This window comes from Seriola aureovittata, chromosome 3, assembly GCF_021018895.1.
Source record: "Seriola aureovittata isolate HTS-2021-v1 ecotype China chromosome 3, ASM2101889v1, whole genome shotgun sequence".
NCBI lineage: Eukaryota > Metazoa > Chordata > Actinopteri > Carangiformes > Carangidae > Seriola > Seriola aureovittata.
In genome coordinates this window covers 19,439,774-19,454,549 of record NC_079366.1, presented here as the reverse complement: position 1 = coordinate 19,454,549, position 14,776 = coordinate 19,439,774, and the positions used below count along the sequence as shown (strand labels likewise).

Below are 14,776 nucleotides of genomic sequence, written 5' to 3'. Positions count from 1 at the left end.
ATCTGCTTCAAGCCAATATCTCTACATTAATTTCTCAGATAATCTCATCGAGCCCCATGGGAGACCACTCCTACTAGATTGTTCAAAGAGGTAACAGGAGCCTTGAAATAACCCCATTAGCAAAACTCTTTTATAGAAGTTTAATCAGAATTTTTTAAATTGCACAGCACAAAACAGTTTACTCACAAACAATTTACAGATGGCCACTAAGTCCAGTGTACGTTCTGTTCTGTTATTGCTTCATCTCAAAGCAGCGTTTGATACAACTGATCACAATTTTAAAATAAACAGTGGGCTGGTATCCCTGTCATAGCCTTGGACAAACCCTGTCTCCTAAAAATTATATTTCTATACAACAAAACTGCAACAGCAAATACGTTTTGTGCAAAAACTTAATTGTGCCTGGATTACATTTTATAATGTAATGAAATGTTGACATGATTGCCTGTCCATTCGCAGATTTGCCAGCTGCACATTCATGCTGCAAATCTCCTAGTCTACCACATCCCAGGGGTGGCCTGCTGGATTCAGATCTGGTGAGTGGGGAAGCCACTGAAGTACACTGAACTGATCATCATGTTCATGAAAGCAGGAAAACATGCCTAACACCATTACACCACCAGCCTGTACTGTTGACACAAGACAAGTTGGGTCAACAGATTCATGCTGTTGACACCAAACTCTAACCCAACCCAACAGCTGCGTCAGCAGAAATCCCAGGAGATCGGCAGTTTCGGAAATACTCACCCGTCTGGCACCAACGATCATGCCACAGTCAAAGTCATGGAGATCACATTTTTCCCCCAATTCTGATGTTTGATGTGAACATTAACTGAAGCTTCTGACCTGTGTCTGCAAGATTTTATGCATTTACTGCTGCCACATGATTGGCTGGTTGAATAACTGAGTGAATAAGCAGTTGTACAGGTGTTCCCAATAAAGTGCTCTGTAAGTGTATAATCCCCCAGGTGATGAAGGGTCTCCTCTCAGTTGGAGAGCAGTTTTTCCAGTTGTCTGAATTCGTCACCCTACAGCTAAGGGTATATCCAGTCACTTTGTGAAATATACTCATTTCAACTACTTGTATCTGCTGTCATTCTTTTAATTTCTGAGTCATGACCAGTAAAGGATGAGTAAATGACTCATTTATCTAAAGGGTGAAATAAGGATCCTGCTTTAACTATTACCACAAATGCTTCACAGTCACCCAGAGACGTTGTTTTAGTGGTTAAGTGAGGTAAAATATTCACCCATTTCAGCTTTAATACAGCAGCTCTTGGGAGAGTCAAATGCCGAAGGTTGTCTTATCAGGTCTCTATTCAAGTTTGCTGCTCACTTTTTCGTGTACAGGCATGGGTGTGTGAGCAGTTTTTCTTTTTAATCTCAAAGGAAGACATTTTACACACAGTGAGAAGCCACAATGAGGTTTGAGAATGTCCTTGCTGATATTAATGGATTTGGAAGATTTCAGATAATGATCATTGTAATCAGCTTCATTGGACGCTTCACACTGCCCTGCCACTTCATGCTAAACAACTTCATAGCAGCGGTTCCCTCTCACCACTGCAACATCAGCTCGCTAGATGATGGAGATCATTTCAGGAATTTATCGCAAGCAGAGAGGCTTGTTGTTAGTATTCCAGTCCAGGACGATGGGACTCTGAGCTCCTGTCAGATGTTTGCAGAGCCTCAGTATGATTTGCTGCTCAACCCCAACATGACTGACCTGCCCACAGTGCTGTGCCAGAATGGATGGGTGTACGATAACACAACCTTCAAATCTACTCTGACTTCACAGGTGACTTAGATTACTTTTCATTCATAAATATCACAAACTCAACAACATGTATTGTGTCCACCATCATATTTAAGTTTTATGAAGAAGTCTTTTATGTTCAGAGAGAACTTGTCCTCTTTCTTTATTTGCTTGTACAAGTGGGACCTGGTGTGTGATAGAAGAGGAAAAAACAAAGCAACTGCAACCATCTTCTTCATTGGAGTGATGTTTGGAGCTGTGACCTTTGGAAGTTTGAGTGACAAGTATCTCAGTTTACAACTTAAAGTGTACAGTATATACAGTATATGATCACCTAGGGTTTCAACCAATCAGAAACACTAACTTTGGAGACGTCCTGACTTTCCACAGGTTTGGACGAAGGATCATGCTGTTGGTGTCCTATGTGTCTGGAATGCTGTTTGCCGTTGCAAGTGCTTTTTCTTCATCCTATGTGATGTTTGCAGTGCTGAGGTTCTTCACGGGGTTTTGCATCACTGGCATCGTCATTGTTTCAGCAGTCCTTAGTAAATAATCTCTGCTCTGTATCTTAACACATCACCTCAGAAGCCCAAACTACCAAATGCAGGAAAAAAAGATTACAAGTATTGTTGTAATTTTAAAGTGTTTTTTTCTGACAAGCGATTGTTGCAAAGTAAGTGATGGGATGTTTGTTCTTTGCAGGTGTGGAGTGGGTGGACATTGAGCACAGGAAACTGGTGGGAGTGATTGATAGTTTATCATGGACATTTGGGAACACAGGATTTGCAGCTATTGCCTACTTTGTTACTGACTGGCGGTGGCTGATTGTTAGTGTCACATCACCTCTACTCTTGGCCATTTTCACCTGGAGGTATGACTCTGAAAATTAGATCTTTTCGTCAAACAACCTTAGTCCTTACTCAGTGGGATTGTGATTGATTGGGTTATTGGTTATAAACATAGGCAAGTGACACTCTTACATTGCCCAAAAACATATTAAGGCAATGTTTGAACAGTCAATGTCTTTCTTTGGCAAATATCCAGGTGAAAGAAAAACATAGCATAATCGGCTTTCGCCTGATTTGAAATTTGCCTCATTAAACTTGCTACTTCTATCTTACGCCTGTATCCAACCACAGCTAGATGTACACAGTATTTATGGATTATGCTTTAAATGTAAATATGCAATGGAAATTATTGCCATGTAATGCATTAGGACTAAAAAACCTCTTTGCCTTCAACATTAGGTGGATGCCAGAATCAGCTAGGTGGCTCATCGCCAATGGAAAGCTGGAGCAAGCCCAGACGTATTTGAAAAAATGCGCCACGATGAACGGAACAGAAGAGTTAATTCACACACTTAAAACAGAGGTATATTGCATAGCAGATGATAGTTAAAGCTGGAGTGCAGTTCTATTTAAATGAACGTCCGTTACATTCAGGCAAATGAGTTCATACAATGCTGATTAAGCCTATCAGCGGCAGGTAAATCCCTCGGTATCTTGCAACATACTGGAGTATTAAATCTGGTGTCTGTGGCGACATTCCCGCATTGGCGTACCGGAAGCGATGCTTTTTACATCAACCAGAAATGATTGGTTTCACAAAGAGAAGAGGGTAGCAAAGCATAGCAACGGAGATGGAGTAGCCTACAGCAACTAGGCGTATGGTGGCACTATGGTGGAACAGCCTTGGAAGCATCCAAAAGAAAGGTTTCTGATTCTCCAGATAATAAAGAAACTCTTACTCTCACTTTCAGAGGGGGGAGACAAAAGTTCTGCACTGCAGGTTTAAGTCAAGAGAACCAATACATACATATATATATATAATAAAATCAACAACATAGTCTTGGGCCTGCAATCTTTCAGATTCTAATTATTTTTGTGTTGCCTAAAACACTATCCTTTATTTTTATATCACATGGCTCAAAGAACAATGCTGCTTTGCATTCTTTCAGACACTATCCACTATTGTTGTGACAGAGAAAAGAGATCGGACCTATTCCTACCTTGATCTGATACGAACACCCAAGATGAGGAAACTGGCCCTGTGTACTGGTGCATTGTGGTCTGTATTCCCACTGTGATTTAGGTCAATGGTTTTTGGTTGTAAAATATATTATGTATTGTGTTTGGGTCAAAGAGTTAGTTTTACATCTTAAAAGATCCAGATGAAATGTTGTGATGGTGTATCAACAGACTGTTTAATGAGCTTGCACTTTCTTTTCCCCTAGGTTTTGCGTGGCGACTATATTTTATGGCATCAGCTTCAACATCACAGGCTTTGGGCTCAATATCTATCTCACTCAGTTTACCTATGCTTTAATTGAGCTCCCAGCCAAAGTATCAGTTTACTACTTACTGGATAAGATTGGCAGGCGACGGACTGAGGTGGGAGCTATGCTGTTGGCTGCTGTCTGTCTTGGAATCAACATTGTGGTACCTACAGGTATCTAGATAATTGTTCATTTCACATACTTACACCCCAGAGCTTCAACCATTATGCACTGGAGTATATAAGGAATTCTATTTTTTTCATTATGAAAAATGAACTGAAACAATAAGAAAATGATGTTCTCCTCTCAGATATGTCTGTTGTGAGAACAGTGGTAGCAGTCATTGGAAAAGGGTTTTCTTCAGCATCCTTTGGGACTGTTGTGCTCTACAGCTCTGAGCTCTATCCCACTGTAGTGAGGTAACTATGCATGCCTTTCTTTTTATCTTTCTCTCAACAACCTGTGCTATATCAATATTGCAGGACATTGAATACATGGGCATTATTTCTACCTAGAAGTATCAAATCATTGTTAAAGGCAATGTCTCTGAATGTTTCTTATAGGCAGAATGGTATGGGCTACAACTCCTTCATGGCTCGATTTGGTGTAGCTGTGGCTCCTTTGATCCTCTTATTGGATGATGTCTGGAAGGAACTGCCGCAAGTTGTCCTGTGCTCTGCAGCTGTAGTCGGGGGAATAGTGGCAAGAATGCTGCCAGAGACACGCAACAGGTGCCTGCCAGAGACCATAGAGGATATTGAAGAGCAGTGGTAGTAAACACTGTCAACGTTATTTTTAACAGTCTGTTATGGGTGAATTTATGTGCAGTTTTTTCTTGAAGCAGAAAATAAATATTGGTTGGTTTGAAGGATATCATTTCCATCTTTCTCAGTTTTTGACCTCTACATTTTATCTTGTAACCTCTAGATTGGGGATCCCTGTAATTAGATAAATTAGCGACACTTTACTGTAAATCCTGTACTTTAACATAAATGTGAGCAGATTTGTTTTTATTAATATAGAGAAATACATGTATGAAATTTCAAGTAAGGGATTACCAGTGAATTATATACAAGATGCGCATTTGTGATAAAACAAACTGTTTTAATGAAAAGTGCCTCAGACCTGATTTTGTTCCCTGAAGATTTAAATTAGAAAACAATCGATATTTAATCTGTAAAATGGATTAAATTATAAACTAAGCTCCATGTTAGGTGATACAAAAAAGGTGAGTTGAACAATCTGGCTGCTAAGAATTTTAAAGTACCAAAACATAAAGTTAACGAGCTGATAATCTGTATGACAAAGTAATATTATGTACTTTAACAATATAGTGCCCATATTAACCTGTGTATTGGTTCTGTTTATTTATTTGACCAAATTTATATCTCAACACAAAAGTGAAACATTAAAACTCCTGTATGGACCACACAACTGTTATAATAACAGGTTTTACTAATTAATATCTACACGGAAATTAAGTCAAAGCTCCTTTATTAAAGAAACAAAGCAAGCACAATTCTTTTTTTTATGACTCAGTAATCCCCTAAAGGAAAGTCAACCACATCTAAATGACATGTTTCTGATATTCCTTTTGAAAATCTTTTATAGCCAAGTCTAAGATTTGCTGCTGATATTTCATCTGACATTACACTTAGTTACAGAATTAACATTGATGGGAAAAGGGGAAAAAAAAGAAAAAGCAAACAAAATATAAAAATCAAAATGCCAAATTTTAAACATTAAGATACAATGATACAGAAAGATCTAAAACTATAGTACGCAGTTGTTTTCCAGGACACTTCTTGGCTATTGTTCAGTACTGGGAATACTCCTTGCTCTCTAGTTTGGCAATGATTCGTTCCAGCTGTCTTTTAGCTTCACATTGTGGGAAGTTACTCATTTCATAGTACTGGGGTGCAATCTTCACCAGCCTGTAACCAAAGAAAGAGGATCATGATTAGTTCCGTCAGTGCGATCATGTACAAACAAAGCTCAGTTACAAAGATTTATCTTGAGGAACCTGTATTAGTGAAACTTTTTGAAACCTCAGCACACATACCACTCTGGCTTGATGTCTGTGCAAGTGCGGATGTAGTTCTTGGTGGTGAGGACAAATTCATTGTAGAGCACCCACTCGGGCTTGTGGTCCAGGACTGTAGATGGGTGGAGTTGGACCACTTGGTTGTCTTTCACTGTGAGGTAATGACCTGTGCGCTCCAAATGAGCCACCTGCAGAATGGGACGAAAGAAAATGCAGAAGGACCTCAACAAGTTAGAAAACAAACATCTCTGGTGCAAAATTAGCAATTTTCTTGTAAAGTCATCTTGGAGCCCCGCACCATCTATAAGCAGTATATAAACAGTTCAGACATGGTTTATTACACACTATTATGTTCTTTTGTGGTTTATGAATGCATTTATAAACAACTATATCTCCTCCTGTGTGCACCCATGAGCAGAACATTTCGTATGAAGAAATAATGAATAGTAACATTACAGTGTAAAATACATCTTCAAAGATGTTATAAATTTTGGCAATTACTGTACTCTACTCCTAAAAATGTCATGATTTTTACTTATAGCTGCATTATGGTGTGTTATAAAGTCTCTATTAAATCTCTATGTACTGCTTTTAGGAGTTGCTAGTATCATTAACATGTCAGCTAGCATCCTTGTGTGTTCACCTGCATGAAGAACCCAGTGCAGAGCGCCCTTCGGATGTTGATGTAGTAATCTCTGCTGGTGAACTCTGTGCTCCGACGGGGCAGGTTGAAGCGGTCCATGATCCTGGACAGCTGCTGCCGCACATTGTCAGCAGACATCAGTGAACGGTAGTTGACAAAGTTGTCATAGCACCACTGGTTAGACTCGTGGTCTGGAAAAAAGTATAACAGAGATTTAATTAAATGTCAGGTGTTTCAAAATGGGAATGGGAAGCGTTTGATGTTATTTTTACAGTAAACTCAGGGCTCAACCTTTTTTTTTAATATAAACTATAGATAAAAAAAAAAAATGTAAAAGGCATCACTAAAATAACAGAGAGCAAATTTGCTTTATGAAGTGATTTAGTACTTTTTTTTTGGCTTTCTGGCCCCCACCTTCACTCCGATCATGGTTTCTACCTACAGCTGAAACTGAGGATGGATCTTCCTCATGAGTTGTTGTAGATTAAATACAGGACTCAAAATGAATACTTATGTTATTGTCAGCTTGTTTTAGCTTGTTATGTTGCATCCAAAGTACCTAAACACTCAATAAATGCTTATTCAATATTAGAAGTGTAAGCATTTCAGTGCTGCAACATGATAATGCAAAAAAAAAAAAACAGGAGTATGGTGCAGAACTTAGACTGGTGCTCACTTTGTTTGAAGGCGTGGTAGACGTTGAGCAGCGTCAAGTGGTCTCCGTCGATGTGAGCAAACCTCATCTTGGACTCGTCTGCTGCCTTCTTAGCCTCCGTGGGGCGGACAAAACACTGTGGGACTAAACAAGGTTGGTATGGGCCCCAACAAAGCCGCCCATAGGGATGAGTCAAACATTCACAGAAAAATGGAGCAAAGCCTATGATGCTAGGGCACTCGACACTGCGTTGGGACAGGGCAGGACCACAAGCTCTATCAAAGGGGGCTGCAGGCTTTTCTCATGGTCATTCCCAACTGTATTGGCTATTAGCTCGTAGAGAGGGGGTCATTTAACCACATCTGTAAAACAAGAGTTTTCACACAACTACAAAGTGTTAGGGACACCAGCAATGTTTAACTTTTCAAGGTTCAGAAATTTAACTTCTTGGTATTGAGACACAATGGGGTTAGGCCTTTAAGAGAGCAGATAATAAAAATACTTATAGGCTACACACGATAACTATATAAAATGATAACAGCAAAAATTCATAATGCATTATTTCAATGAAAAGAAAATTCACATAAATGTGACGAATATGAAAAAGGTAAGTGGTGCCTGCCCTATCCACTAAACATACTGTATATTCTATGACCATAAATTAAACCTAAAATTAAAAGTCAAAAACAAATTGACTGTCAGTTCAAAGAGAGCTTTAACATTTAACTGAAGTTGTCCAGTGTTAACACATTCAAACTAAAACTAAAGCTGTAGATTAAAAACGCCTTTTCATTATTACATACACTATATTCCCTATACAGTATTTATTCTGTTAGGAACAATGAAAATCTTTGTTTAAAACTCTTACAAACTCAAATATTTGTTCAAATACGTTGCACAACTTTTCAATAAACTACACACAGAGGGTAACTTGACATAATAAGCTGTACTTGTTGTCAACCGGTTTAAAACAAAAATGATTCTCAGAAAGAATTAAAGGAAGAAGCATTTTCATGCAACACTGGGGCAATACTTTGATGCTACATATGGTGTTGAATGAAGTGCTTGAGATGCCACATCAAGACTTTCACAGGAATTAAAATATGAAATAATAGCAAATTAAATATAAAGTATGATTAATAGTCCTGCATTTATTTGCTTGTGTTCCACAATGCTGCGCACAATCTAAATTCTAGGTGGGACACTTCTTTTCACCACCAGCAGTGAATAGCCGTGTTTTTAAACCCCAAGAGAGTGGGCCTACAGAAGGCAAGGAAGATGTCAGCCCAGTCCTGGGCATTACCTGACAGCATGGCAGTAATGGAAAGGATCTCATTAGAGCAGTTAAACTCGCAGCTGGCAATGACCATCTTAGCCAGCTGGGGGTCCAGGGGAAACTCAGCCATCATGGAGCCCAGCTCCGTCAGGTCACCGTCATCGTTGAGAGCTGCGAGGTAATTCAGCAGTTCAAGGGCCCTCATCAGTGTTTCTGGAGCTGTGGTGGGAGAGAAGGAGGGTCAGAGGGTCATGCCCAACTCGAGACTTTTGGAGGTTTTAGTATTCTTTATGCAGACAAACTCACCAGGTGGATCCATGAAGTCAAAGTGCACCAAGTCGTCAATACCAAGCTTTTTCAGCTGCAGCACAACAGATCCCAAGTTGGATCGAAGAATCTCAGGGTATGTGTTATCCTGCAGAGGGATGATTACCATGTTAAATGTATCTGACAATATAATTCTGATTAAACTACACGGAGCCAATGAAAACTGAAACGACAGAAGTATGCTTTTGAGCGGTTTTCTGCCTCCTGTTTATGTAACTGTGGTCACTTGCCTGCATCTCTGTTTTGTAGGCCTTCTCTGTGTAGAGGCGGAAGCATTTTCCTGGACGTGTTCTGCCAGCTCGTCCTGCCCTCTGCTGGGCAGAAGCTTTACTGATGGCCGTGACGAGCAAAGACTCAACCCTAATACGAGGATTGTACACCTGGACACACATTTGGAACAATGGTTAATTAAACAACTGACCTGAGAGGTGCATGTTTTTACATTGTAAACAAGGAAAACAGGACCACTAGTGAACAACAAAACTTATCTACATTTATACTAACAAGTTTTACAGAATGATACTAACCAAAGATTTTATATAGGATAAAACATGTAAGAATAAATCACCTTTTGTTTAGCAAATCCAGGATCAATGACAAACACCACACCATCAATTGTTAGAGAAGTCTCAGCAATGTTTGTCGACACCACGACCTAAGAGGAAGAAGCAACAACAGTCTGTCAGACATCTATTATCAACATCTGATAATTAGATGCAAAAAGATGCATTATGGGAAGTCATTCAACAACAGAAAATGCAACTTTGATTTGGTTTAAAACTCATATTGTAATTAAGCTGAAACCTATATCTCTATGATTCAAAACCGACCTTTCTTCCTATTGCACCGTTGGGTTTCCTTGGAGGAGGAGGCTCAAAGATCCTTTGCTGCTGCTGCGGCGGCAACGTGGAATACAGTGGAATGATTTTGATGTCTCCAACTTCGGGTCCAAGGTCATCTACCTCACGCTTGATCCGTTTGCAGGCTTCATCAATTTCCTGAAAGCAGAAGGTTAGGTTTCATTTTGCTGTTCAAGACACAGACCGACGTCACAATAATGAGGCTTCCCAATGGACCAGTAATCTCAGCGTTGTAAGTCTTACCTCTTGACCAGTGAGGAAGAGTAAGCAGTCACCTTCATCTTCCTCACACATATGAATCTGGATGACAGTGCGGATCGCTGCCTCAAGGTAGTCTCGCTCGGGCTCAGGGGTGTAGAAGATCTCCACAGGGTGTGTACGACCAGGAATAGTCAGCAGGGGACAGTTGTCGAAGTAGATCTGGAACTTCCCAGCGTCGAGTGTGGCACTCATGACGATCACCTGTCCATGAAGGAAGCATCACTCAAGTTTCTTTTTCTACTCACATTTGTTTAAAAAGACCATAACCCGTGTGTGTTTGTGTTTTAGCCCGTGACCTACAAAAATCACACTTTACAATTTTTTTTTCAAATGTACAGTAATTAATTTCTATAATGTATGAATCTATAAGCAAAGTCTTGAAACCTGACTGAATTGCGTAATTCATCCTAGTGCACAGTAAGTCAGCCTCAGTTTTTGTTCCATTTTCACTGGGTGAGAACACAGTGTCACTGGAGATTGATTTAGAAAGTGCGAGCTCCGATACCTCCCAACCATGACGCAACTTTAACTAAACTTAATGCAGTGTTAATGCAGTGTGATGGTTCACACAAATCAAGCAAGTTTCAAGAGTTTGCTAATACATTTTCATATCATACAGAAGTTAATGGAAACCAGTGTGTGCCTTGAACAATGAGGAAAATACATTTAAAAAGTCCAAAAAGCAGGAGCATGGGGTTTGCTGTCATGTAAAATATATATATATTTGTTGTAATTTGGCCAACACAAGCAAAACCTCTGATATGGTCCATTAAGCATCAGTCACTCTGTATGTTTTTTAAATAACATTTGTTTGATCAAGAGGGGGAAAAAAAAAGCTGTAATTTGTTCAGTTAACTGACGCAGAAACTATTGCACCGAAATTATGTGCCTCTGTTTTATTGGTGCAAACGACTTCCCTGTTTGTCATCCAATTAACAATCCTGTGTGTGGTGTTTTTTTACTACATGAGCTGTGTATGGTCATAATAATATATAATTATAATAATAATGATGATGATGATGATATAATAATAATAATAATAATAATAATAATAATAATATGACAGCTATCAAAAAAGGACAAGCTTATTCCTCCAGTCTGTGCTGTAGAGCATGCATTTCCTACCTTCTCATGATCAGTGGAATTTAAATAAATGAATAAACTAATCAAAGTGACACACTCGCTTTGGAGTTTCTACGGTACAGTGCTGTACTCTACGGTATTCATTTTATTATCATCAGCCAAAAATAAATTTAGAAAATCACCCGGCTGTAGCAAAACATAAAATTCACAAAGAGAAATGTTATCACTTTTATTCAAAAATGAACAAATACCTTCAGATCTGGTCTTTGACGCACCACCTCCTTCAGTACTCCCATCAGGATATCTGTGGCCAGAGTTCGCTCGTGGGCCTCGTCCAGAATGATCACACCATATCGCTCCAGCAGTGGGTCATTCATTGCCTCTCTTAGTAACATACCGTCAGTCATGTACCTGAAGAAATAACGGACATGATTTTTTAGATTAAGACATTCTGGGATAAATCAAATACGACCGATTGCTCGATAAAAAGCTGTTTTTGAGCGCTAGCAGCTCTAAATCACTTACTTCAATATAGTCTTGGCAGAGCTACAGTCCTCAAATCGGATGGAGTAACCGACTTCCTGTCCGAGCATGACGTCCATTTCATCTGCCACTCTTTGAGCCACACTCATGGCTGCCACTCTCCTGGGCTGAGTACAGGCCACCGCTCGCTTGGGACCAGGCAAACCTCTCACCATGTCCACACACCACTGTGGGATCTGAAGAAGCAAAGGTTGCAAGGCTGTTAGTGTGCACAACACAAGCTTTTAGTGTCTAGCACGTAAGACACAGGTCAATTTATTGCATTTCAGACCTGTGTCGTCTTCCCAGAACCAGTCTCTCCGACAAGCACAAAGCTCTGATGACGTGTGATGATATCGCTGAAGCTTTCCTTGTACTCCCACACTGGAAGCTGTAACCTCTTCTTCAGGATCTCGTAGTAACGCGGTGTGTGCGGTAGGTTGGTGAATGGATTGATCTGCTGGTGCACAACCATTTGCTTGATGGGTGGTAAGACTGGCCCGGCTGCCGTGCTGTTAACTGGCGCACTAGAAGGCTTCGGGTCTCTGTCCCGGTCTCTGTCCCGGTCCCGATCCCTATCTCGGTCCCTGTCCCTGGAGCGGTCCTCGCGGTCTCTGTCACGGTCACGGTCTCTCCTGTCAACATCATGGCAACAAATTGTTATAAACATTTCGCTTGTAAAGAAATCATTATGAAACTTCAAGTATCAATCGAGTTAATGCTGCATTCACGTCACATCATATGGAACAGATCGTGGTCAGTCTGCAAGCGTTTACCTCAAAGGACAACTCAAGACAGTTATGATTGTAGAATTGGTCGGACTTTGGTGGATGTGAAGCATTCATAATTGTTTGGATAATAAGGCACTTCCTTATCATAAAAATAAAAGCCAGGTTGACTATATCAAATTCAGATTTATATCTGATATCTGAAGTTCAATTGCCATATCTCCGAGATACGACATGAAAGCAGCATTAATCTGCATTATGTACATTACAATCCTACCGGTACTGAATCTTTAGATTTAAAAACAATAGACTGAGCAATATTGTTCCTCTTTGACAGGGACCCATTAATCTCATTTTTTCAATTATTGTACAAATTGATATATCTGTGATAAGCTAGTATTAGCCAATAGACTGGCCTGGGTGACTTATAGGTCGAGCTCTAATGTACACTCAGTTGCCAGTTTACAATGTACATTAAGCAAATAAATCAAATAAAACTTTTCAAGGGATTTTTCAAGCAATAATTACAAAAATATTCATTTTTCAGAATGCATATTACCATAAACTAAATGTATGGGTTTTATACCATTTGTTGAATAAGACATCTGAATTTTTTTTTTTTTTTAATAGGGAAAAAAAATATTGACTAAAGGACAGGTTCACATCTAGTGAACAGTTTGTCTTACAGGAATAGCCATGTGTCCATAAGAACACTTAAACAGGTTTTGCTTACTGTAATCATTCCTCCTAATCCTGCTGGTCATTACAAAATCCCTTCCTAATGCAGGTTGGGGGGGGGGGGCAAAGTCCGCTATCCCTCCTTGTTTTGTGCAAAAGTGTATTTTTCGGTTCAGCTGAATTTAATATGAAGCGTCAGCAGTCTGAATGAGCCAATTCAAGTGAGTGTCTTTCAAATTTACAGCTTTCAGTAGAAACATTCCCTCTTTTAAATCACTATACTTCCACTGTAGTTCAACAGGGAAACTAAAGGAAGGACATTTACACTAGAGAGACAATCACTTTGGATGATAGCCACTTCATTTGTTCAACTGGGAGTGCTGAAGTCTCATATTAGCTTCAGAGTAACTAATGAATACAGATTTATTTTTGTCACGCACTCCCTACATTCAAAGTCTATTATGAATGGATAGTTTTTAATGACAGGACGAATTCATGATAGCAAGCAAAAGCTGTTTTAATGTTATTTTTATTTTAAGATAGACTGGAAAAGTTATGAATTTATCAATTCATGCAGAGGATTGTTGACAGATTAATCAATAACAAATAATTGTTAGCTGTTCTGTTTGACTGCCGTTAGCTAGCATGCTAATGCACTGGTTCTGTCAACAGACCCTTATTTGGTAACTTGTAAGTGTATCTAGATAGCGGTTTGCTTCACAAACCAAATCATAGTTTACGTTTTTGTAGTTAGTTTTTACTCGGCTTTACTCAGTTAACAGTGGCTGGCTGGAGCTGTTAGCACCGCGCCAAGTAAGGTTAGCTCTACACACACACACACACACGTGTCTCAGCCGTGATGGTAACGTTGAGGCTTCGTTTGTTAGCTTGAGCCGTCCTCAGCAGCTACTTACATTAACTTAACACCAAATTAAATATATTGACTATCATGTACCACAGGAACATTTGGGATGCGGAGGAGCAGTGGCTAAGAAAAGAACTAGAACATTAACAGCTAAGGTTTCATTATTGTACATTATTCCAGCTGATTTTATGATTTAGATTTTATGGTTAGCCAAGTTAACTAGCATCAGCTAACAGTCGGTTAGCACCGGAGTGGTTAGAGCAGACATGTAAACTGTGGAGCTTCACCTACCCATCAGACCTCTTCTTACTGGAGGAGTAGTCATCACCCAAATCCAGGCGATGTCTTTTGGACATCTTTGGGGGGGATAAACTTAGGTTATCGTCAATCAATCAACGTGAATACAATTCTGCCGGGCGATATGCAACTAACTTGGTTTCCTGATTCCTGTGCTGGAGTGTTTTATTCTTTTCACATTAGTTTTTACAGACTTCATTTACCGCCGCCTACTGGTCTGGAGGGTCCACCTCAAGACACCCCAAAAGTCCCAGATTTACACCATATACTGAGTTTACATAATTTGATTTATCACAAAATTGTTAGACGAATGAACCACTTCAAGTAAAATATCAGCAAAGATATCAGCCTTGTCTTGAAGACAAAATTGTTTGTAGACAAAGTCTTATGGCCTTAACTGCTAATTTGCTCGTTTGTCTAGAAGTTGTTTTATCAGATTGCTTCATTTTTTTGTGTCAATTCATTAATACAGAGAAACCCTTGTAAAATAGTATTGTTCCATCACA

At 39.5% G+C, this 14,776-nt stretch overlaps 2 protein-coding genes across 2 annotated transcripts; one reads left to right on the top strand and one right to left on the bottom strand.

Moving 5' to 3' along the window:
- Nucleotides 1-1,420: 1,420 nt before the first annotated feature.
- On the top strand, nt 1,421-4,805 carry LOC130163111 (solute carrier family 22 member 7-like). The gene is made up of 9 exons (XM_056366980.1): nt 1,421-1,798; nt 1,937-2,040; nt 2,147-2,301; nt 2,459-2,627; nt 3,004-3,127; nt 3,714-3,823; nt 3,990-4,204; nt 4,342-4,450; nt 4,595-4,805. Exons 1-9 carry the CDS (start codon nt 1,421-1,423, stop codon nt 4,803-4,805), a joined length of 1,575 nt encoding a protein of 524 aa, XP_056222955.1.
- Nucleotides 4,806-5,508: 703 nt separating this feature from the next.
- LOC130166093 (ATP-dependent RNA helicase DHX15) lies at nt 5,509-14,434 on the bottom strand. Its single transcript, XM_056371429.1, has 14 exons — nt 14,265-14,434; nt 11,995-12,337; nt 11,706-11,899; nt 11,432-11,591; nt 10,080-10,298; nt 9,807-9,974; nt 9,545-9,631; nt 9,207-9,356; nt 8,956-9,064; nt 8,677-8,868; nt 7,395-7,517; nt 6,719-6,909; nt 6,094-6,263; nt 5,509-5,965 (listed from the first exon to the last, which is right to left on the bottom strand). The coding sequence occupies exons 1-14, from the start codon at nt 14,327-14,329 to the stop codon at nt 5,848-5,850; spliced, it is 2,289 nt and encodes a 762-aa protein (XP_056227404.1). The 5' UTR covers nt 14,330-14,434; the 3' UTR covers nt 5,509-5,847.
- Between the last annotated feature and the right edge of the window lie 342 nt (nt 14,435-14,776).